Genomic DNA, 23,617 nt, shown 5'->3' on the forward strand with positions numbered 1-23,617 from the left:
TCATCTCTGTCTTAAATGATAGGTCCCTTTTTAAAACAGTGACCCCTAGTTCTAGATTCTCCTACAAAAAGAAACATCTTCTCCAATTCCACCCTGTCAAGACCCCTCAGGATCTTAAAGGTTTCAATTAAGTCGCCTCTTACTCTTCTAAATTCCATTGGGTACAAGCCTAACCTGTCCAACTTTTCCTCATAAGACAACCTGCTCATTCCTGGTATTTGTTTAGTAACCTTCTCTGAACTGCTACTAACACATTTATATCTTTCTTTAAATAAGGAGACCAGTACGGTATGCAATATTCCAGATGTGATCTCACCAATGCCCTGTACAACTGAAGCATGACCTCCCTACTTTTGTCATCAATTCCCCTCACAATAAATAACACTCTATTAGCTTTCCTAATTACCTGCTGTACCTGCACACTAGCCCTTTGTGATTCATGCACGAGGACAACCAGATCCCTCTGAATCGCAGAGCTCTGCAATTTCTCACCATTTAGATAATAAACTTCTTTTTTATTCTTCCTGCCAAAATGAATGATTTCACATTCGCCCACATTATACTCCATTTGCCAGATCTTTTGCCTACTCACTTAACCTATCTATATCACTTTGTAGCCTCATGTCCTCTTCACAATTTACTTTCCCACTGATCTTTGTCGTCAGCAAATTTAGCCACCATTCCTTCGGTCTCTTCATCCAAGCCATTTATATAAATTGTAAAAAGCTGAGGCCCCAGCACTGATCGCTGTGTCACATCATTCGTCACATCCTGCCAACTACAAAAAGACCCATTTAAGCCAACTCTCTGCTTCCTGTTAGCTAGCCAATCTTCTATCCATGCTAATATGTTACCCTCTATGCCATGAGCTTTTATTTTCTGCAATGCTCTTTGATGTGGTACTTTATTAAATGCCTTCTGAAAATCTAAGTATAGCACATCCACCGGTTCCCTTTTATCCACAGCATGTGACTCCATCAAAGAACTCCAATAAATTGGTTAAACATGATTTCTCTTTTACAAAACCATGTTGACTCTGCCTGATTGCCTTGAATTTTTCTAAGTGCCCTGCTATAACATCTTTAATAATAGCTTCTAACATTTTCACTATGACAGATGTTAGGCTAACTGGCCTACAGTCTCCTACTTTCTGTCTCTCTCCCTTTTTGAATAAAGGAATTATATTTGCTATTTTCCAATCTAATGGAACCTTCCCTGAATCTAGTTAATTTTGGAAAATTAAAACCTGTGCATCAACTATCTCACTAGCCACTTCTTTCAAGGCCTTAGGGTGAAGCCCGTCCAGACCTGGGGATTTATCAGTCTGCAGCCCCAACAATTTGCTCAATGCCACTTCTCTAGTGATTGTAATTTTCCTGAGTTTCTCCCCACTTCCATTTCCTGATTTACAGCTATTTCTGGGAGCTTACTTGTGTCCTCTATAGTGAAGGCCGAAGCAAAATACTTGTTTAATTTGTGCACCATCTCCCTAGTTTCCATTATCAATGCCCCAGAAGCACTCTCTCTAGAATCAACTTTGTTAACTCTTTAATTTAAACATCTACAGAAAGTCTTTCTATCCGTCTTTATATTACTAGCTAGCTTTTTCTCATACTCTAATCTTTCCTTCCTTATTCATCTTTTTGTCATTCCTTGTTGTTCTTTATATTCTTTCCAATTTTCTGACTTGCCATCCTTCTTTGTGTAATTATATGCTTTTTCTTTAAGTTTTATACTGTTTTTTACTTTTTAAGTTAACCATGGATGGTGGGCCCTCCCCTTGGAATTTTACTTTCTCACTAGAATGCACGTATTCTGTGTATTCTGAAATATCCCTTTAAATGTCTGCCATTGAGCTTCTATTGACATATCCCTTAACCTCATTTGCCAGTTCACTTTGGCTAGCTCTGCTTTCATGTCCTCATAACTGCACTTATTTAAGTTTAAATACTAGTTATGGATGCCCTCGTTTCTCCCTCAAAATGAAAGTAAAATTCAATCATATTATAATCGCTGCTGCCTAGGGTGCCTTCATTCATTCAACAATGAATCCTATCTCATTGCTCAATACCTGCTCTCTGGTTGGCTCCACAACATACTGTTAAGAAACTATCCTGAAAACAAACTTCTCATCTACACTACCTTTGCCCATTTCATTTTTAAAATCCCCCATGACTATTGCTGTACCTTTCTGGCAAGCTCCCATTCTCTCTTCTTTAATACCCTGTCCTACTGTGGTAGTTACAATTAGGGGCCTGTACAGGAAAGAACATTTTTATCCCACACATGGCTGGGGGGGGGGAACAACATTAAAATTTGATCAGCTTTATTTACCTCAAGAAGCAGAGGCTGTATTATAACAAAACTGGATATATATTAAAAACTAAAGAAAAGAACAGAGAAAGAGGGCAGGAAAGTAAGATTACAATAATTTTCAGTATTCTGGCCTGCAGACTCACAGCCAAAAAAAATGATTCACTAAGAGGAAATCCCACTTTTAGGCACACATTTCAGGCTAAGCATTTTAGAATGTTCTATTTAATCTGTATTTTGCGCGGAACATCACAGCAAATAACATGGGATCATGGAAATTTCAGCACATAATGGGGCTATTCGGTTTATCGTGCCCATGTCACTACAGGCTCTTCAACTGGAGGTATTTAAAGGAAGCAAAGGCAGACATGCATTTCTATAGTGACTTTTACAACCTCGGGATCCCCAAAGCAGTTTACAGCACAATGCAGTCACTGTTATAATGTAGAACATTAAATTGAAGTTATTTCAACAACAGGAAGGATCATTTTAGTTCTAAAACACCCATCATAAAGACTGAGCTTGAAAATGGGATTTTCTCTGACTTAATTATTTTTATTTTTTGCACTCCAAATGTGCAGATCAGAATACTGAAAATTAAGGTTGCGTCACAATCCTAGCAAATAGTTTTTCAAAAGATTTACATTACATTATTGTATATACTCTTGTAAAAGTCAAATTTCTGAGATCCTTTTTTTAGGCACAAGTTTGGGGGTGTTTACTTTCAACTAAAAGGTAATGGGGAAAGCCATCACTGAGATGTACACTTGATCAGCACTCTCATCATTTGAGTACGTTTATGAACAGTCCTAAACAGTGGAACTTACCTTTGCTTCCAGACATGGTGTCAGGACTTAATCTGTCCTTCATGTACGAGATAATTAACCCTATCACCCTGTAGACTCTTTTTCCAGTCCCATGAACTTTGAACCGGGAATGGCACTCCTAGTCTTTCAGGGAATATGGCAGTCGGTTCCACTTTTACTGTGCTCATCGGGTGTTAGGCAAATGTAATGACCCGTCAACATGGTGCTTCCACCAAAATCCCAGAGACACTGAGCTCAAGCCCACTGCTAATACAGTTTCATCAGGCTGTGCTCCCGCTTCAGGGACCCTTTCCCAGTCCCAGTCCGTGTCTCCCCCGCCCCCCGCACCAAAAGTCTGGGAGAGAATGCGTTGGGAATGGCTGGGCCTGGAGTCTCAATGCTGCATGACGATTGGGGAAGGAAAGAAAAGGGAGGGGCTGTGCTTTTGGAAAATGTCACGCTGACGGCCCCCAGCCCTAAGCCTTGGTGCAGGGGCAGTCAGCGTTTGCCAGAACTGTTATAATGAATGTTGAATCTAGGTATTTGAAAAATTAAGGATTTTTTGGCCAAAAGTCAGGGGTCAGCTTTTACATGAGATTCCATCACTTGGGTATTTACGATACATCCGAGCTAACTTCAAACGTCAAGTACTCAAACCTATTACGTTAACTTTATGGGTGAACCCTTCAATAACTTGGAGAAACTGCAAGACTCCAGAACACAATCCCCTCATGGATATTTACATACCTCAACGTCATCACCTTCGTTAATGTCTTTGTGATAGTCTGCCGGTGGTGGAAATCGAACATCATGGAAAGGAATCTGTCGCTCAGGTTGCCAGCTGAAACCAGAATTTAAATGAGCTGATTCAGAAAATAAAACGGGGGTAACAAAAACAAAAACAAACCAGCTGATAGCAAAAGCCAAATTTTTAGCCCTGCTACTTGTTTGAAATGATTTGGCAGCTTACTGTTGCTCCTGTAAAATATCTAATCTTGTCTTTTGCTAAAACAATTTCTTTGAATGCTACATCCAATCAAAACTCACCCATGACAGTAGCTGGTGCTGGCTGCATGGAGAAGGGTTGTTCACATTTTCCAATGCCCAACTGCTGTCTTGCACTGGTTTCTCTCTTCTTGGAGGATTCTGATTCACCATTGCAATTCCACCTCTGCCACTCCTACAGCTGCCTTCCTGCTGTCACCTTTCTTGCACGTAGACCCATCACCTCAACATGATTTCCAACCAGGACCCAGCACACTGCCATAATAATAAAGGCATCCCTGGAGCACCCCACCCTTTGCCTTCCTGGACATAACTCATGCCATAGGGAGACCGCAAATTAAAAACAGCGGGAGTAGCAGTGTCAACAAAGGATGACTAGCCCAATGGCAATAGACTTGCGAGCCAGAGTTTGAGAGCCTGTATTCCTACCAAGGCAAGTTGAGCAATTTAATTCAGTAATTCTAGGCCACAAATTAGCAGTCACCAGGTTATCATAATGTCCTTCATTGAAGGATCCGCCCACTGCCACCTCACCTGATCTAGCCTTGATGATTCCAGCTTCACATGACGTTGTTGACTTACAACTAGGGATGAATATCAACTACTGCATTATCAGTATCTCCCACATCCCAAGGCCAAATAAAAACCATTCATGATGCATCCTATCTAGTGGTCTGTAACACAATTCATGCCCTGCATCTCGGCCATTCCATGTTAGGTCAGTTCTGATCATCCTACCATCTCATCTTACCATGGGAAAGAGAAGCAATTTTATTAACTTTAAAAAGGAGCAGTTAGTTAAATTCTTCAACTAATTAAAAAAAAACATACAGTGAGAGAACACATATCATTTCACAGTGATAACAGTAAGCCAGTGACTTATATTGGGAGCATAATCTTTTAAGAAAAATTTCAAAAATAATTGTTCTGGCAGCAAGTTGTCAGGAATTCAAAACGCTACAGCCAGCTTAGACTGTCTTAAGTGGCTGGAAGTCGGTCAGATGCTATCACCCAAATAATCTACAGGCAAATAAAGGAACTCAATTCCTTTAGATCTTCTGCTTCTTTTTTGATTGTCCCTCGAAGCCAGTGGGAAGAATCTGCACTTGGAGTCTTTTAACACGGGGAGGCCATTGTGCTGCAGCTACCACACGGTTCGGCTGACCAGGAGACTCTCCCACTCCTACTGCCTGCTGTAGTCATATTGGAAGGATTTACATGTTGAGAATCAACCTGCTTGGCCACGTCATGAATACTCCTTCAAGCTTATATAAAAGCAAGTTCACTCATAAAACTTTCCACAAAACTCCCCAGCAGATTTATCCAGCTGGGACATGGGAATACAGCATGGAATTCTCTCGAGTTAGCTGATTTGAGCAGAGTAGGATTAGAGTTATTGCAAGCGGCCTTGTCATCCATAGATCAGTGTAGAGAAAAACTGGCAAAGCTCCTCATTGCAATCGCTGGAAGCTCAAGTGTGTGTGGACATCAGATAAGAATTGGGTTAGACTTGGCTAAGCTTCAAATGCTGCCGATAAGCATTGTGAAAGGATAGTTGAAAATTAATATTTGGACAAGATACTCAAGAATTGTTCAAAAGTCCAGAGAAAAACAAAGACACTTTTATTCAGAAAATTACAAGTGCTTGGAATAAAAAATAAAATTAAGGAAATCATGCAGCTTTCATTTCTACTCTCAATTAAAACCTTTTACATTCTCTTCAAAAACTAACAAGAGGCAGTAATGTTACAAAGGAAATACCATGCAAGACAACGACTTACTTGTTCTCAAAAGCAACAGTCAAAGCCTCGTCATGCACATCCTTTACAAATGCCTGTAAGGAATAAAAAAGACATAAAAAGTGTGATAAAATAAATGCAGTCTGTGGAAAATGCACATCTTGGCAGTGATAACCATGACTGCTACATATGTTTTAAATCATGTTAGTTAAACAAGTACCAACTCGGCATTGTGTGATTTGAAAGGTTATTGCAAATGAAATGCAACATTGATCGTATGAAGGAAAGTCAGAATGAAGATTTGTACAATAGTACAAATAATATGGATTCTGGTTTTAAAAAAAAAACAAGAAAGCCAGACAGAGCAGGGAGCATTCACCTCGGCATCAGATACAACGGAGGTGCACCCTGCCCATCAACACAAAGTCTTCCTCACAAACTTCTAGGGATTTGTGCCCCAACTAGGGAGATTTATCTCATAGACGAGTCAAGCAACAGCCTGACAGACACTCGCAGAATCACATTTTTGAGCCAACATCCCAGACTTCTCCATCACCTTCCTAAGTATGTCCTATCCACTAGCAGGGTATATTCAAAAGATGTGGCAGCATAGTGACATACAGGAGGGAGGGAGTGGCCCTAGGAGTCCTCAACATTGACTCAGGGCCCATGAACTCATATCAGGTCAAACAAGGGCAAGAATGCCTCCTGCTGATTAGCATCCACTGCCCTCCCTCAGCTGATGAATCAGTAACCTCAATGAAGAACAGCACTTGGAAGAAGCACTGAAGGTAGCAAGGGCATAGAATGTTCTCCAGATGTGGATAATTCTGATCGAATTCTGAAGGACAGAGCTACCAGACTGGGCCTGAGTAAAGTGGTGAACCAACACTACTTGATCTCATCCTCACCAACCTGTTGCAGATGCATCTGTCCAAGACCATATAGGTAAGCGTGACCACTGCAAAGAACTGGCAGATACAAAGTCTTTTCTTTACACTGAGGATACCCTCTACCTTCTATCATGCTGTGTGACACTGGGCATCCATGGGCCACTGTTGTCCATCAGCAGAAGAATAATATCCCAATATAATATGTAACCTCATGGCCTGGCATAGCCCTCACTCTGTCATTACCATCAAACCGAGGGATCAACCCTGGTTTGAAGAGTATAGAAGAAAATGCCAGGAGCAGCACCAGGGGTGCTTCAAAATGGCATGCCAACCTGGTGAAGCTACAACACAGGACTACATCATACCAGTGAAGTAGCATGCTATAGACAGAGCTAAGTAATCCCATAACCAACGAATCAGATCAGATGTGAATGGTGAGTGAACAGTTAAATAACTGACCAGAGAAACTGGCTCCATGAGCATTGTCATCTTCAATGATGGGGAGCCCAATACATCAAAGACAAGACTGAAGCACCTGCAACTATCTTCAGTCAGCAGTGCTGAGTGGATGATCCATCTCAACCTCCTCCTGAGGTCCCTGCCAGAAACTAGTCTTTCAGCCAATTTGATTCACTCCACGTGATATTGAGAAACGGCTGAAGGCACTGGATACAAGCAAAGGCTATGAGCCCTGGCAACATTCCAGCAGTAGCACTGATGACTTCCGGTCCAGAACTAGCCGCATCCCTAGCCAAGATATTCCAGCACAGCTACAACACTGGCATCTACTTGACAAAATGGAAAGCTGCTCAAGTATGTACTGTCCACAAAAAAACAGGACAAATCTCATTGGCCAAGTACTGCTCAATCAATCAATCTACTCTCAAACAACACCAAGGTGCCTCAAGAATTTTTCTATCCATGCTCCTATTGTTCCCTGATATCCCATACCCACTGCATGCCTTTTACACTTTTGAGCCCATGATACAACAGGTTTCACCAGCTTTCTTTCATGCATCAGCTCTAACCTTGCCATTCTGTCATATGCATAATCACTATGTACTCTGACCACAACATCTATCTTGTCTAAAATTGATGCTACCTATCTGTATTAGAAGAGTACCCAGTTTAAATAAGAGGGGGTTGGGTAGCAGTTGTGGAGTGGTGTAGAACAGGAAGGTTAAGGGGTTCTTGGGAACCATTTGCTTCCAACCACTTTGTGTGTGCTGGAGCTCTGATCCAAATAATCATGAACAAGGGCAGAATTTATGACATTCTAAGTAAATGTAGGCCTAAGATAACATGGCTGCAATGGTTTCCAAAAATTGTATCCACCTCAGCCTCTGATTTGAATAGCACAAACAAAACTTCAAGATATATGGCAAAAATTATTTGACACAGTACGAGCACCATTTCATTCAAAACATAAGATTAAGTAGGTGTGCCCATCTGTCTAAATTTTTAAAGAGGATTTTAAAACAATTTTTCAGTAGATTAGATTTGGTCAAAAAAACACTGACAGAAAATATAACACGAGACATGGTTCACAAAGAAAATTACCACTGTAGAGGAAAATTTGAAGCTGCAACTATCCGTCAAGTTTGGATGTAAGATAATTCTCAAAAAACTCGACTTTACAGCTGATTTTATGAAACTGAGGGGGAAAAAGGGACAGAACAATCGTGTAAAAATTGATACGTTGGCAAAAAAACAGATACTTATAATGATGTACTGATAAAACTCAATCAAGGACACAGTATTCCAACCTTGGACCAAGATGCACTTCTCACTAGAGCTAACTAAGATTGCACTGAACAAACCAATTTTGTTGATTGTCAAGTTGCAAAGCAAATATACATTCCAATGATTGCAGTAAGACAAAGATGGCAGAAGGGTTTGCAAAATTGGTTTAAAGTACTGTAGCAGGATCAAATGTGCAAACTATACAGGCTGACTCAACAATATGATTACAGTGATCAGTTTTGAAACTTGTATTATAAAGGATCAGTATGGTTCATCATCTCGTTTTAACAGTACTGTATTTAACAAGCTCATTACCACCTGCTAATTTGGTCTTCAGAAAAACATCTGCCACCATATACAAAACAATATGACAAGACCATCATATTATCTATACCAAGAGGAGCAGAGAATGCACTTTGTGTTATTACTATGTCCCAGTACAGTGCAATGGAATATGCTCAACGTTTTCATAATCTGTTTACTTGGACTGAAAACTCCGTGCTTGGATTGTTTCTGGAAAGGGCACTAAGCTTTATAACATTAGGCTACTGGTTGGAGCATTTTGAGGTCTATTAAGGGTATCCACACATGTGTTTCAGCTCAAGCAGAGATATTTCCTCTAAGAATGTATTATCTCAATTCATCAGGCTCTCTCTCCTCTGAGTTCACTTATCTTATCCTCCCTTAATCTCTCCCTCCATGTAAACTCCCTAACCCACATTCACATTGACCTTGCCGGCTCACGTGGCCTCACTCTTCTCCTAGATAAAGCCATCTCTGATCACTTATTTGCATTGTTTTCCACTCACATTCCCTTTCCCCCCTCCCAACAATAATTCCCTCCATATCTGTCCTGGAGAGGGGGCGGGGGAACAGACCTCTCTCCCAATTAATTTGCAACTGCACTATCACAGCCCCAACTGTCTAACCTTTGACTCTGCATTCAAAGCATTTCTGCAGTTACTGATTTGCTCAACCACACTCCCTCAACATTGATGCCCTAATTCCCATTTAAATCATTATTACTCTCTCACCCTAGCCATTCTGCCAGTATAGCCCACATCTCCATGCCTTTAAGCCCAAGGAAGACAGACAAATGGATATGGTGGACAATTGGCTTAGCCCTTCACTGCCAGCTCTGGTTGGTCCACAAAACATTACTGGATCTTTCTGTCAACTGTCAAAATCGCTCACCATTCCAGGATTATCCTTGAATGCAAAATAACCCTCAGCTACTTTTCGCTACTGCAAACCAGCTTCTTAAACCCTTCTCCCATCTTCTCCACCCTCACCTCTAACATGTGCAAGGAGCTCATGGATTTGTCACGAATACTGTGATAATCCGATCAGCTGCCTCTGCCACTTCCCTCCCTTCCCCTAGCTCATTGGGCAAAACTCCCTCAATGGTTCCCACCACCACCGCCTCCCAGCCCCTCACATGTCCTAGCCCTGAACTTGCAATGCTCTGCAGTTTTCAATCTCCCCTCATGCCCCTTCCATGTTCATCTTGTGCATGAGACTCAGCTACTGCTGCCTCAACTCTATTCCCATTAAACTAGTGTTCACCAATCTTCTCTTCCTGACTCCCATGCTAATTATACAAAATTAGGGTTCATGGAATTGAGAGTACAACATATTAAAGACTGGTTAACAGACATAAAACAGAAGAATAAACAGGTTATTTTCAAGTTGGCAGGCTGTAACTAGCAGGGTACCACAAGTGTTAGTAGGTTCTCAGCTATTTACAATCTATATCAATGAATTAAATAAAGGGATTGAATGCAATGTAGACAGGTTTGCTGACAATACACAGCTAGATGGAAAGTATAGCTGTGAGGAGGATATAAAGAGGCTATGAAGGGAAATTGGTTAAGTAAGTGAAGAAGGATGCGGCACATGGAATATAACATAGGGGGTAGTCAAGGTATCCACTTTCGAATGAAAAATAGAAAAGCAGAATTTTTTTTAAATATTGAGAGGCCTGATATATTGGTAGTCAAAGGGATATGGGTGTCCTTTTAGATGAATTACAAAGTTAAAATGCAGATACAGCAAGCAATTAGGAAAGCAAATGATATGTTAACCTTTATTGCAAAGAGATTTGAATATAAAATTGAAGACTTACTGCAATTAGCTAGGTCTTTGGTGAGGCCATTACTGGGATACTGTATACAGTTTTCGTCTCCTTACCACAGGAAGGATAGACGTGCCTTAGACCGTGTGCAATAAAGGTTCACTAGACCAATCCCTTGGACGAGGGGATTGTCCTATGGAGGAGAAATTGAGTAGACAGGGACTATACTCCCTTGAATTTAGAAGAATGAGAGGTGACCTTATTGTCACTTAAAATTCATAAGGAACTTGATAGGGCAGATACTGAGAGGATGCTTCCCCTGGCTGGAGAATCCAGAACTAGGGATCATGGACTCAGAATAAGGAGTTGGCTATTTAGGACTGAGATGAGGAGAAATTTCTTCATTTGATGGGTGGTGAATCACTGGAATTCTCTACCCTAGAGGGTTGTGGATTCTCAGTTGAGTATATTCAAGAAAGAGATCGATGGACTTTTGGGTACGAAGGGATATGGGGATAGTGCAGGAAGCTGGAGTTGAGCGAGAAGATCATCCAGTGAAATTGAATGGCAGAGCAAGCTCAAAAGACTGAATGGCTTCCTCCTGCTCCAATTTTTCCAATCTTACTTAAGCTGTTACATTTAACGGTTCTCTTTCCTCACATACAGCCTCTTTCTCTTTCAAATCTATTATTGCCTCCCAAATCTACTCCCATCTTTCCCAGAGTTCCATATGTGAATCCTTCCAATCAGGTTTCTGCCCCTGCCAAAGGGTCTTATTGAAGTCACAAATGACATCCTATCTGACTATAACCATGATGTCACATCACCATCAGCCAGTTGGGTGGCATTGATCTCACCTGGCTTCATTCTTATCTATCTAACTTTTGCCGAAGAATCACCTCCATTGGCTTCTCTTCTTGCGCCTGCACTGTTATCTCTGATTTTCCCAAGGATCTATACTTGGACCACCTCCTATTTCTCATCTGCATGTTGCCCCCCAGCAACATCATCTAAAAAGTTAGTTTTCGTATGCGCATTGACAATATCCAGCTCTACTTCATTGTCAGCTCTCTCAACCATTCCACTGTCTCTAAATGGTCAGACAGCTTATCTGCCATACAGTACCGAATGGCTAAATTTTTTTCCAACTAATTATTGGAAAAAACAAAGCCACTGCCTTTGGCCTTTGCCACAAACTCTGTTCCCTAGTTGCTTACTCCACCTTTCTTTCTGATGACTGTCTGAGGTTGAATCAACCTGTTTGCATCTTTGGTGTCACACCTGGCCCCAAAATGAGCTTTTGACCACATTTTCATGTCATAGCCAAAACCCCCTATTTCCACCTTAGTCCCTTCCTCAACTCATCTACTGCTGAAAGACTCACCCATGCTTTTGTTATCTGTAGGTCTGATTATTCCAATGCATGGTTGGCCTCCCACATTCTACCCTTCATTTTGAGGTGATCCAAAACTCCGCTGCCCATGTCCTAACGCACAGAGTCCCATTCAGTTATCATCCCTCTTTTCACTGACCTATGATGGCTCCCGGTCAAGTAATGCCTCGATATTAAATTTTAATAAGATCTGTAATCTCCTCCAACCTTCTGAGATATCCGTGCTCCTCTAATCCATGCCTCTGGGACAACCCTGATAAGTGCACCAGCATTGGTGGATGTGCTTTCAGCTGCCAAGGTCCTAAGTTCTGGAATTCCTTCTCTAAATCTCTCTGCCACGCTATCTCCCTTTCCTTCCTTCCTTAAGACGCTCCTCAAAACCCACCTTTTTGAGCAAGCACTCAGTCATCTGACATAACATCTCATGTGGCTCGGTGTCAAATTTAGCTTTATAATGTTCCTGTGAAGCACCTTGGGTGATTCTATTACATTAAAGAACTTTTTGAATACAAGTAACTGTTCTTTAATTAGTATAAATTTGCTTAGCATATGTGGTAATATGATTGTTGGAAATAAATTGTAAAACAAGCTACTCAGTGTTTGGGTGTATGGAACTAGCGACGGCGCACATCCACCATGCATCAGACCCAGTCACATGCACGTTATTATTACCAAATGTTTGTTATTTGTATATCTTTTCTTCCACACCACACCACTATTCAAGACGGGTGGGTGAGAGAAAGTGGGAAATGATTAGCCAGTTAGACTGACAGCAGAAACAGGGAAAATGCAAGGATCTGTTATTAGGGGCATGGTAACAGGGCACTTAGAAAATCATAATGAGATCGGGCAAAGTCAACACCTATTTATGAAAGGGCAATAATGCTGGGCAAATCTGTTCCACTGTATTTGAGATTGTAACTAGCAGAGTGGATATGGGAGAATCAATGGAAATGGTGCATTTTGATTTTTAAGATGCTACACAGGAGTTTGCAATACAAAATTAGGGCTCATGGTGTTGGGGGGCAATGTATTAGCATAGACTGAAGTTTTGTTAGGAACCAACAGGTCATTTTCATGCTGACAGGCTGTAACGATGGAGTGCCGCAAGGATCAGTGTTTGGACCTCAACTACTTATAATCTATATCAGTGACTTAGATGAGGGGTTAGAGTGTAATGTATCCAACTTTGCAACAATGCATAGTTTGGTGGGAAAGAAAAGAGACAAAGAGGCAAGGAGGCTGTGAAGAGATAAACAGGTTGAGTGAGTGGCAAGAACATGGCAGATGGAACTGTGAAATTATTCCCTTTGGTAAGGAAAATGAAAAAAAACAGCACTTAAAAAAAAAATGGTGAGAGATTGTAAATGTTAGTGTTCAGAGGGACCTGTATACAAATCACAGGAAGTTAGCATTCAGGTACAGCAATCAATTCAGAAGGCAAATGCTATGTTAGCCTTTATTACGAAAGGGTCATAGTAAAAGGGTAATTAAGTCTATTGCAATTATATAGGGCTTTAGTGAGACCATACTTGAAGCACTATATAGAGTTCTGGTCTCCTTACCCAAGGAAGGATAGACTTGCCCTGGAGGGAATGCAACAAAGGTTCATGAGACTTACCCCTGGGGTGAGAGGATTGTCCATAGAGGAGAGATTGAGTCGGCTAGGCCTATATTCCCTAGAATTTAGAAGAATAAAGGTGATCTAATTGAAACATATGAATTCTTAAAAGGATTTGAAAGGGTAGACACTGGGAATATGTTTTCCCTGGCTGGGGAGCCGAGAGGGGTCACTGCGTCAGAACAAGTTGTCAGCAATTTAGGACTGAGATGAAGAGAATCTTCACCTAAAGCCTTGTGAACCTCTGGAATTCTCTGTCCCAGAAGGTTGTGAATTCTCAGGCAGAGTATATTCAAGGCAGAGCTTGACAGATTTTTGGGTACTAAGGGATATGGAGCTAGTGTGGAAAGGGGATAGTTTGGAAAGATGGAGTTGAGGTACATCAGCCATGATCTTATCAAAGGGCTTGTTGGCCCAAGTGACCTCCGCCTGCTCCTCTTTCTTACATTCTCATTTGATTTTTCAGCACAAACCAAACAATATCTAAACTGAAATACAGTATAGAGAACGATCAGTACAAGTTTGCAAGACAATTACAAACAAGAAGGAATTCAGCCCATCTATTCAAGAAAGGAGGGAGAGAGAAAATAGGGAATTAGAGTTAGCCTGACATCAGCTATCAGGAAAATGCTGGATTATTAGGAGGTCTTAACAATATTAGAAAATCTTAGTCAAAGTCAACATGGTTTTACAAAAGGGAAATTGTGTTTGTCACGTTTATTAGAGTAGATAAAGGGGAAACTTTAGATGTAGTGTATTTGGATTTCCAAAAGGCATTTGATAAGGTCCAACACAAAAGACTAATACAGAAGATAAGGGCTTATGAATTGAGGGTAACTATTAGCATGGATAAAGGATTAGTGAATGGATAGAAAGTAGAGTAGGGACAAATGGGGCATTTTCAATTGGCAAGCTGTGACTAATGGTGTGCTATTTACAGTTTATATTAATGCCTTAGACGAAGAGACAGAGTAATATATCTAAATTTACTGACAATACAAAGCTAGATGAGAATGCAAGATGTAATAAAGACACAATGAGACTGCAAAGATATGCTAAATGAATGGGCAACAAAGTGGCAGGTGGAATATAATGTGGGGAAATGGGAGGTTATTCACTTCAATAGTAAGGTCAAAGAAGCAAATTATTTTTGAAAAGACTTGAAACTTTTAAATGCTGAAGCTCAGATAGACTTGGGTACGTTTGTCAAAGAAACAAAGTTGGCATGCAGGTACTAAGGCAATTAGGAAGGCAAATGCCACATTGGTCTTTATTGCAAGGAGACTGGAATACAAGAATAAGGAAGTCTTGCTACAATTGTACAGGGTTCTGGTGAGGTCACACAGAATAGCTGTGCAGTTTTGGTCTCAATAATTAAGGATATACTTGCATTGGAGGCGGTACAGCTAAAGTTTACTAGATTGGTTCCTGGGATGAGAACGTTGTCCTATAATGAGAGGCTGAGTAAATTGGGCCTTTACTCCATGCAGTTTAGAAAAATGAGGTGATCTCATTGAAACACACAAGACTCTGAAGGCGCTTGACAGGGTAGACACAGAGGTTGGCCCCCGGCTGGGAAATCTAGAACATGGAGGCACAGTCCCAGGATATGGGGTCAATCTTTCAGGACTGAGATTAGGAGACATGTCTTCACTCAAAGCGCTGTGAATCTTTGGAATTCTCTACCCCAGAGGGTTATAGATTTGTGGACACTCCATCACTGAATATATTTAAGGCTGAGATAGACAGAATTTTTGTCTCTCAAGGGGAGCACGCCAGAAAATGCAATGAGGCAGATCAGCTGTGGTAATATTGAATGACAGGGCAGGCGCAAGGGATCATAAGATCTACTCTTGTTCCAATTTCTTATGGTGTATCAAAATTCCAACTAAGGACCCAATTCTTAGCTGTGAGCATTCTGATATTATGTTAACTCATGGCTGCTTTTTATTTTAAATAAAAAAAATCTGAATAACCCTGTACTCCCACATCTCTCCATTCAGGTGCAGAATTGATCATCCACAGCACAGTTGTACTGCCTGCCCACTATTATTAGCATACTACACTGTGCCTAACTGTAAAGCTTACTTCATTGTTTTTGGTGTTAACAATGTTGGTTTTATGTTAATTCCAACTTATAAAAAGATTAAGCACGCAAGCAGTTCCACACAATATTTTTAAAGATAAAGGGAACTTCTTTAACAAGGCCACTCATTCTCAGGACGTTTTGAAGCATTTCACAATCAAGGAATTACTTTTGAAGATTAACTACTCTTTTCCAGCCAAGCGCAGCTGCCAATTTACACATAGCAAGGTCCCACAGACAAATGACAAGTAAACCTGCCTTGTTTGCATTGGTTGAGAATTGAATACTGATCAAAGTACCTGAATTCCCTGTTCTTCAAACAATGCATCGAAAGGTTTACGTCGATGTGATCAGGAAAACGGGCCATAATTTAGTATCTTCACCAAAAACCAAACACCTCCAACAATGTAGCACTAGTCAAAACTACATTGAAGATCCAGTTTATATTGTCATAGCAAGCCGCTTGAACTCAAGAGTTTAGAAATGATGAATCAAAACTTTTTGATGATCCACTGAACACTGATTGGTTTACAGCTGGGAACATAGTTCCCTACAGCTGTAATTTCCTATGTTTTGTCGTTTGCCAGCATTGCCAAATATGTTGCCAAAAGCAGAACACCTAAAAGTCATTAAACATTAACTTTGTTCCTCTCTTCACAGATGATGCCTGACTTGGAGTATTTTGAGCATTTTATGTCTTATACCTATATAATACGGATCAAGCACTTAACGGGCATCAACATTTAGGGACCAAAAGCTGTTCCCCAACCCCCTGACTACTACACCACATGGTAAAGTTAAATATGTCTTTTTAAATATTTTTAGGCAATGTGTTAGGAATTGAACAATTAGAGGAAAAGATCAATTAACTGTAAAGTAATCAATTACCCCTTGACAGAAAAAGCTGGAAAGAGAATCCAACACCTTTTAGCGACATATTCACATATCACAATAAATGAGGGGCACTCCACGTTACTCCGGCATCGTTTTGGATGGTATAAATCATTCGAATTTTAAAATTAGAAAACGTTAAAACGTGTTGGCGGTTAAATTAGGAAGCGGATGATGTGATTTGAACGCCAATCTTTAGGGGAGAGCGAAGATTTCACAACTGTTATCAAACACGAAACTGTGACTTTGGGATAGTCCAAAAACCTCAGCTCGTTTCATAGATAAATACGCCCACACGTTCACCCAAACACAAAACACCTCACCTAAAACAAAAAAAAAACAATCCACGGGAGCAACACGAAACACCTATTTGTAGCTGAGCATTCCCCCAGACATACACACACACAAAACAAAGTGTCAACACGAAAGGGAATAAGGGGGGGGGGGGGGGGGGGGGGGCTTCTTTTTTTCCCTCTTACGGCCAAGCCTGAAGCTGCAGGCTCACACAAGAAATAAAACACACACACATCTCTAGACTGGATTCAGGGGCCTCCCCCTCGCCATTGTAGTCAGACAATAACAAGAAGCAGCTTGGTCTACAACCGAGGAGGAGGAGGAAGAGGAGTAGGAGGAGGAGAGACCCGCCCACCCCCAAATCAAAGCAAATCCTGGGGACTCCTGAGGTAAAAAACCATCAGAGAAGGAATAACCTAACAGAGTATGTAGAGTACACGATAATTCTCATACTGAACCTCCTGACCGCTGTGCGAGAGGGTGTGAAATGTGAGCGGCGGGTGGGGGGTTTGAGACGGGGGGGGCGCGGGGAAAGAGAAAGGGGAGGATGATTAAAAGCCGCCGCCGTCGCCGCCGCTCCCACTACCTTGTAAAAGGCTCCATTAGAGCCGCGCACCTCCACCATTAAATCCTCCATCTTGGCTTGCCGCGATGCACTCTGGGACGGCAGGCCAGGCGAGGGGGGGCGCGCCCCGCAGAGTGCGCGCTCCTTGGCCGCGCGCGCACGCCTCACTCCCCTTCGCTCTCCTCCGCCCCCCCTCCCTCCCTCCCTCGTGTCAGGCTGAGGAACCAATCCCGCTGGGACAAGGAAAGGGACGGGGTAGACGCGCGACAGGGAGCGCACGCGCAGATTCCCCGCCTGCGACACCAACGTCAGACGACTTTTTAAAATCTAATTTTTAAAAATATTTCTTTTCCCCCCCCGCCTCCTCGAAAATTGTGAATGTAAAAAAAAAATGATTACAACGCATCCGAGTCTTTTAATAGCAAATGCTGCGTGCGTTGAAAGTAATCTCCCCGTCGCGCGTTCGAGATGTTGGGGAGAGGGCGGGGCGAGAGCGGAGGCGGGGCTCCAGAGGGTTGATTGACGTTGGGAGAAGCCGATCGTTTTTCTGGCCTTTCGCCCATCGGTGCGTAAGGAGAGGGCGGGGCGCTGGATGGTTGATTGACGTCGAGAGGAGCCAATCGTTACCTGGCATTCCGCCAATCGGTACGTAAGGAGAGGGCTGGGCCCTGGGCGGGTGATTGACGTTGGGGTAAGCCAATCGCTCCCTGGCATCCGGCCAATCAGTGCGCGGTTTGAGGGCGGAGCTACCGAGCTGAGGTACCGTAAGCGGTTGTTTGGGTCGAGGAAGGGGAGATTGTCATGGTGACGGGGGATGGGGCCTACTTCTCTGCCCGGAGCCTGGCGCAGCCTACACTGTGACTGACTGGCCGGCGCTTCATTATTTACCCCAGCCAGGATGGAGAGGCGGCAGGGGACTGGAAGCAAAACCAGGATTTATCTGGAACTCTGCATCTACTTTTCCGCGAGGTTTGTTACTGCTGATGCATCCAAGCTGACACGGGGCCAGGAGTAACATGGTGCAAGACAGGGTAACACAAGCTGGTGTATGAGCAGCGCATTGACATTGGGCCTGACAGCATCCGTGGAGGGAGAAACAGAGTTAACATTTCGAGCCCCAGTGACTTCTCCAGAGCTCTGTTAACTCTGTTTCTCTCTCTCTCCACAGATGCTGTAAGACCTCCTGAGTCTTTCCAGCATTTTTCTGTTTTTAATTTCAGATTTCCAGCATCTGCTGTACTTTGCGTTTTGTATTAACATTGGGGTTGTTTTTAACTCGGAAAAACGGAATGATATTACACAGAAGTAGGCTATTCTGCCCATCGAGCCCATTCTGGCTCTTTCAAGCTCTCCAATTGGTCCAGCTGCCTCCACCCCCACCTCCCGCCCCATCCGCTCTTTCCCCATAATCCCTGCAAAATTTCCCCTTCAAGTATTTATCCCTTTTGAATGTTATTGGTGAATCTGCTTCCACCGCCCTTTCAGGCAGCATATTCCAAATCTTAACAATTCGCTGTGTAAAAAAAAAAAAATCTCCTGTTTCTTGTGCCAATCATTTGCTCTTTGGTTACTGACTCTTCTACCATTGGAAACAGGTTCCCTTAGCCAGTCCATGAAAATCCCTCATGATTTTAAACACTTTTGTCAAATCTCCTATAATGAAAGTAAAATAATGCCAGTGCTGGATATTTGAAATAAGAACAGAAAGTGCTGGGAATACTCAGCAGGTAGGCAGCATCTGCAGAGCGAGAAACAGAGTTAATATATCAGCCTTGGTTCAAACATAGACAAAACAGCTGACCTCCCAAGGTGGGATGAGAGTGACTGCCCTTGACATCAAGGCCGCATTTGACCTAGTGTGGCATCAAGGAGCCCTAGTAAAACTGGAGTCAATGGGAATCGGGGAAAACTCTCCACTGGTTGGAGTCATACTTAGCACAAAGGAAGATGGTTGTGTTGTTGGAGGTCAGTCATCTCAGCTCCAGGACATAACTGCAGGAGTTTCTTAGGGCAGTGTCCTCGGCCCAACCATCTTTAGCTGCTTCATCAATGAATTTCCTTTCATCATAAGGTCAGAATTCAGGTTCTTCGCTGATGATTGCACAATGTTCAGCACTATTCGCGACTTGTCAGATACTGAAGCAGTCCATATCGAAATGACAATATCCAGGCTTGGGCTGACAAGTGGTAAGTAACATTCGCACCACACAAGTGCCAAGCAATGACCATCCCTAACAAGAGAGCATCTAACCATCTCCCCTTGACGTTCAATGGTATTATCATCACTGAATCCCTCACTATCAACATCCTGGGGGTTACCATTGACCAGAAACTGAACTGGACTAGCCAATTCAATACTGTGATGACAAGAGCAGGTCAGAGGCTAAGAATTCTGCAGTGAGTAAGTCATCTCCTGACTCCCCAAAGCTTGTCCATCATTTACAATGCACAAGTTAGGAGAGTGATGAAATACTGTCCACTTGCCTTGATGAGTGCAGCTTCAACAACACTCAATAAGCTGGACACTATTCAGGACAAAGCAGCCTGCTTGATTGGTACCCCATCCTTAAACATTCACTCTCTCCACCGCTGACGCCTGGTAGCAGCAGTGTGTATCATCTGCAAGATGCACTGCAAGAACTCACCAATGTTCCTTAGACAGCACCTTCCAAACCCATGACCACTACCATCTAGAAGGACAAGGACAGCAGACAAGGGAAGACCACCACTTGGAAGTTAATCCTCAAAGTCACTCACCATGCTGTCTTGGAAATATATCGCCGTTCCTTCACTTTCACTGGGTCAAAACCCTGGAACTCCTTCCCTGGCAGCACTGTGGGCGTACCTATACCACAGGGACTGCAGCGGTTCAAGAAGGCAGCTTACCAACACCTTCTCAAGGGCAATTAGGAATGGGCAGTAAATGCTGGCCTAGCCAGCGATGTCCACATACCATGAACGCATTTAAAAAAAACATGGACTGCTGCAGTTCCATTACTACTGTCGTCAAGAAGGATGGTTCAATTTGGTTTAGACCTGATGGCTTTTCTTCCAAACACAAAGACACTAACTGATAAGCCGCTGTAAGGTGTGAACAACCTTGGCCCTTTTGTTCACTGCAGGTAGTAAGGAAACTTTGAATAATTGTAATGGAATTACCATTTGCCTGAAATGGGAAGTGGCTCGGCATGCTTGTACATGTCACATGATGATGGTGGCCATTTCGCTTACCTGCAAAAAGCACTGAAAAGGGCAGGAAGCTGGCCACAACACACAGATCCCACTTGAACCAATTGGAAGAAGCTTCAACCCAGGCAGAGATAGAGAAAAATATCTAGAAACCGCCACGGCAATTTGAAAGTGCCATACCTGCCAAACCAGAAGAAAGGAACCTCTCTCCTCTCTGTAAACCTGATTCCATCTACTAAACTGTTCAAGTGCTCTCTGGCTATTTAACAGCAGATTCCATCGCAGCTGCAGAAACAACTCAAGACCTTCGCCACACAATGCAACATCTCGACTTCAAAACATATCAGGCCTGCACTGAATATGGACTAAACTTAATTTGTGTTTATAAGTATTGTTTTATCTTCATTTGTAACTAATCGTTGTTTGTGTATGTGTCAGTAACTTTATCTTTTCTTGAGTAACTCCCAGAGCAAAAGTGTGAAATAAACTAAACTTTTCATTTTTAAGTCGAAAGGCTTTGCTGCTGGGTTATTTCTAAATTGAATTACTCACTCCTGAGGTAAAATATCCTCACTCATAAACAAATATATTGCTCATGGGTAACATTGGGTTCATGTTTTGGATCAGGCGTTCTACCAAGCCTACCTCTGCCCTTTCAGGGCGTAGAAGAATCCATGGAACGACTTGAAGGTGACCAGGAAATTTTGCTGTTTCCTGGCATAAAAGGATATGTCAATCAATGCACGACCAAAAACTGATTGGCTGGACATCAATTGTGGGACCTTGTGGAAATGCCTTTAAAGCACCTGTGACATATGCAACATATTATCTCAGCAAACGAACCAGTATATATCACAATGGTCTGGACCACATTCCTTCAAGGTGTCATCGCTCTCAGAAGTCTCCAATGCTAAGTATCAGTTTGAGATGGTACACACCTTGAAGACTCCTGCACTTCCTGTATCTTCTTACTCTCAAATGTCCACCCATCTACTATCCTGAATTTTTACTGACCACCTCCTGGAACATACCATCCAGAAAGTTCTTATCCTCCATGATGCTCCGCAGTGACTTCAGCTGCCCCTCAAGCTCGGAAATCCTGAACTCAAGCAACTGGAGATACTTCCCACCACGTGGTACCCAAAGCACTTGAAATGTCCTAAAGTTCCCATGTGATTCAGGAATTGCAAACAGCAGGTCTCAGCTGCCCATGCATGATCTAAAAATCTCTATTCCCTCTTTTAGAATTTAGTTTGGTGGAGGTGGTGGTGTAGTGGTATTGTCACTGGACTAGTAATCCAGAGACCCCAGTAATGCTCTGCGGACTGGGGTTCAAATCACGACAGCATCTGGTGAAATTTGAATTCAATAAAAAATCTGGAATTGTCCATGAAACCATTGTAAAAATCCACCTGGAAGAAAATTTACTGGCCTGCCCCAGACCCACAGCAATGTGGTTTGCTCTTAAATGGCCTAGCAAGCCACTCAGTTCTCAAGAGCAATTAGGGATAGGCTGGCCCAGCCAGTGACAGCCCCGTCCCATGAATTAAAAAAAGTTAGTACCTTGTTTAATTTATTAATCCTAATGAATTCCTTTAGACATGCTCTGTGCTACTACTCTTATTATTAGCTCACTTACTGTTATACTTAGCCCAATTGAAATCTTTAACTTCCCAGCTCCTAGTTTAAATGAATACTGAGTTTAGAAAGAGAAAAAGAAAAAAGAACACTCACCAACCAATCACCTACTTTCTTGCCTGTGATTTTCTTTCCTCAAAATGGTCTGCTCCGAAACTCCCAGCTGTTTATATCCTGTTGCCGGTCTTGCTCTGCTTTGAAGGAGGTGGCTAGTCTGAAGGAACCCTCAATCTTTAGACACAGTGATGGCAGGTGTGCAGTATGGTGGAGATGAGTCAGGAGAGAAGAAAACTTTATGAAGGTTAGTGGCATAAAATGGTTAGGAACATAGGAGCAGGAGTAGGCCATTCAGCCCCTCAAGCCTGCTGTGCCATTTAACTAGATCATAACTGATCTAACTCAACGCCATCTTTCTGCGCAATCCCCGTATCCCTTGATGTCATTGGCATCTAGGAATCTACCAACCTCTGCTTTGAACGTACTGAATGACTGAGTAGCGAATTCCAATGATTCACCACCCTCTGAGTGAAGAAATTTCTCCTCACCTTAGTCCTAAATGGCCTATCTCTTATTCAGAGAATACGCCCCCTGGTTGCAGACCTCCCAACCAGGGCAAACATTCTTCCTGCATCCATCTTGTCGGGCCCCGTAAGAATTTTATACATTTCAATGAAATCACCCTCATTCTTCTAAACTCGGGAGAATACAAGCCCAGTCTCCTGAATCATTCCTTATAGGACAATCCTGCCGTCCCAGGAATTAGTCTGGTGAACCCTCGTTGCATTCCCTCTATGACCAATGCATCCTTCCTTAGGTAAGGAGACCAAAACTGCACTAAATATGCCTGGTGTGGTCTCACCAAGGCTCTATACAACTGCAACAATACATCCTTACTCTTATACTCAAAGCTCCTTGCAATAAAGGCTAACATATCATTTGCCTTCCTAATTGCTTGTTGCACCTGCATGTTGGCTTTTAGTGACTTATGAACAAGAACACCCTATAAACAACAAGATAAAAGCAAAAAACTGCGGATGCTGGAAATCCAAAACAATAACAAAAATACCTGGAAAAACTCAGCAGGTCTGGCAGCATCTGCGGAGAGGAACACAGTTAACGTTTCGAGTCCGAATGACCCTTCAACAGAACTAAGTAAAAATAGATTATATTTCACCTCTCTTCTATTTTTACTTAGTTCTGTTGAAGGGTCATTCGGACTCGAAACGTTAACTGTGCTCCTCTCTGCAGATGCTGCCAGACCTGCTGAGTTTTTCCAGGTATTTGTGTTTTTGTTACCCTATAAACAACTCCTACCAATGTTTGCTGCCCCCTGCTGTTTCTTAGCCTCCCTCAAACTGATTCTACAT

At 42.4% G+C, this 23,617-nt stretch overlaps 1 protein-coding gene across 5 annotated transcripts in view; it reads right to left on the reverse strand.

Annotated features, from left to right (window-relative positions):
- fmr1 (FMRP translational regulator 1) overlaps positions 1-17,576 on the reverse strand; it is an 86,098-nt gene extending 68,522 nt beyond the window's left edge. For 2 of the 5 annotated variants that reach the window (XM_041196070.1, XM_041196073.1), the window contains exons 1-4: positions 17,445-17,516; positions 13,588-13,645; positions 5,906-5,958; positions 3,867-3,960 (exon numbers count right to left, since the gene is read on the reverse strand). In XM_041196070.1, coding sequence (XP_041052004.1) covers positions 3,867-3,960; positions 5,906-5,958; positions 13,588-13,645; positions 17,445-17,461 — 222 coding nt within the window. In that variant the 5' untranslated portion in view covers positions 17,462-17,516. Of the gene's footprint in view, positions 1-3,866; positions 3,961-5,905; positions 5,959-13,587; positions 13,646-17,444 lie in introns of all 5 variants that reach the window. The other 3 variants (XM_041196075.1, XM_041196072.1, XM_041196071.1) reach the window with 3 other exon arrangements.
- Between the last annotated feature and the right edge of the window lie 6,041 nt (positions 17,577-23,617).

This window comes from Carcharodon carcharias, chromosome 9 (assembly GCF_017639515.1).
Source record: "Carcharodon carcharias isolate sCarCar2 chromosome 9, sCarCar2.pri, whole genome shotgun sequence".
NCBI lineage: Eukaryota > Metazoa > Chordata > Chondrichthyes > Lamniformes > Lamnidae > Carcharodon > Carcharodon carcharias.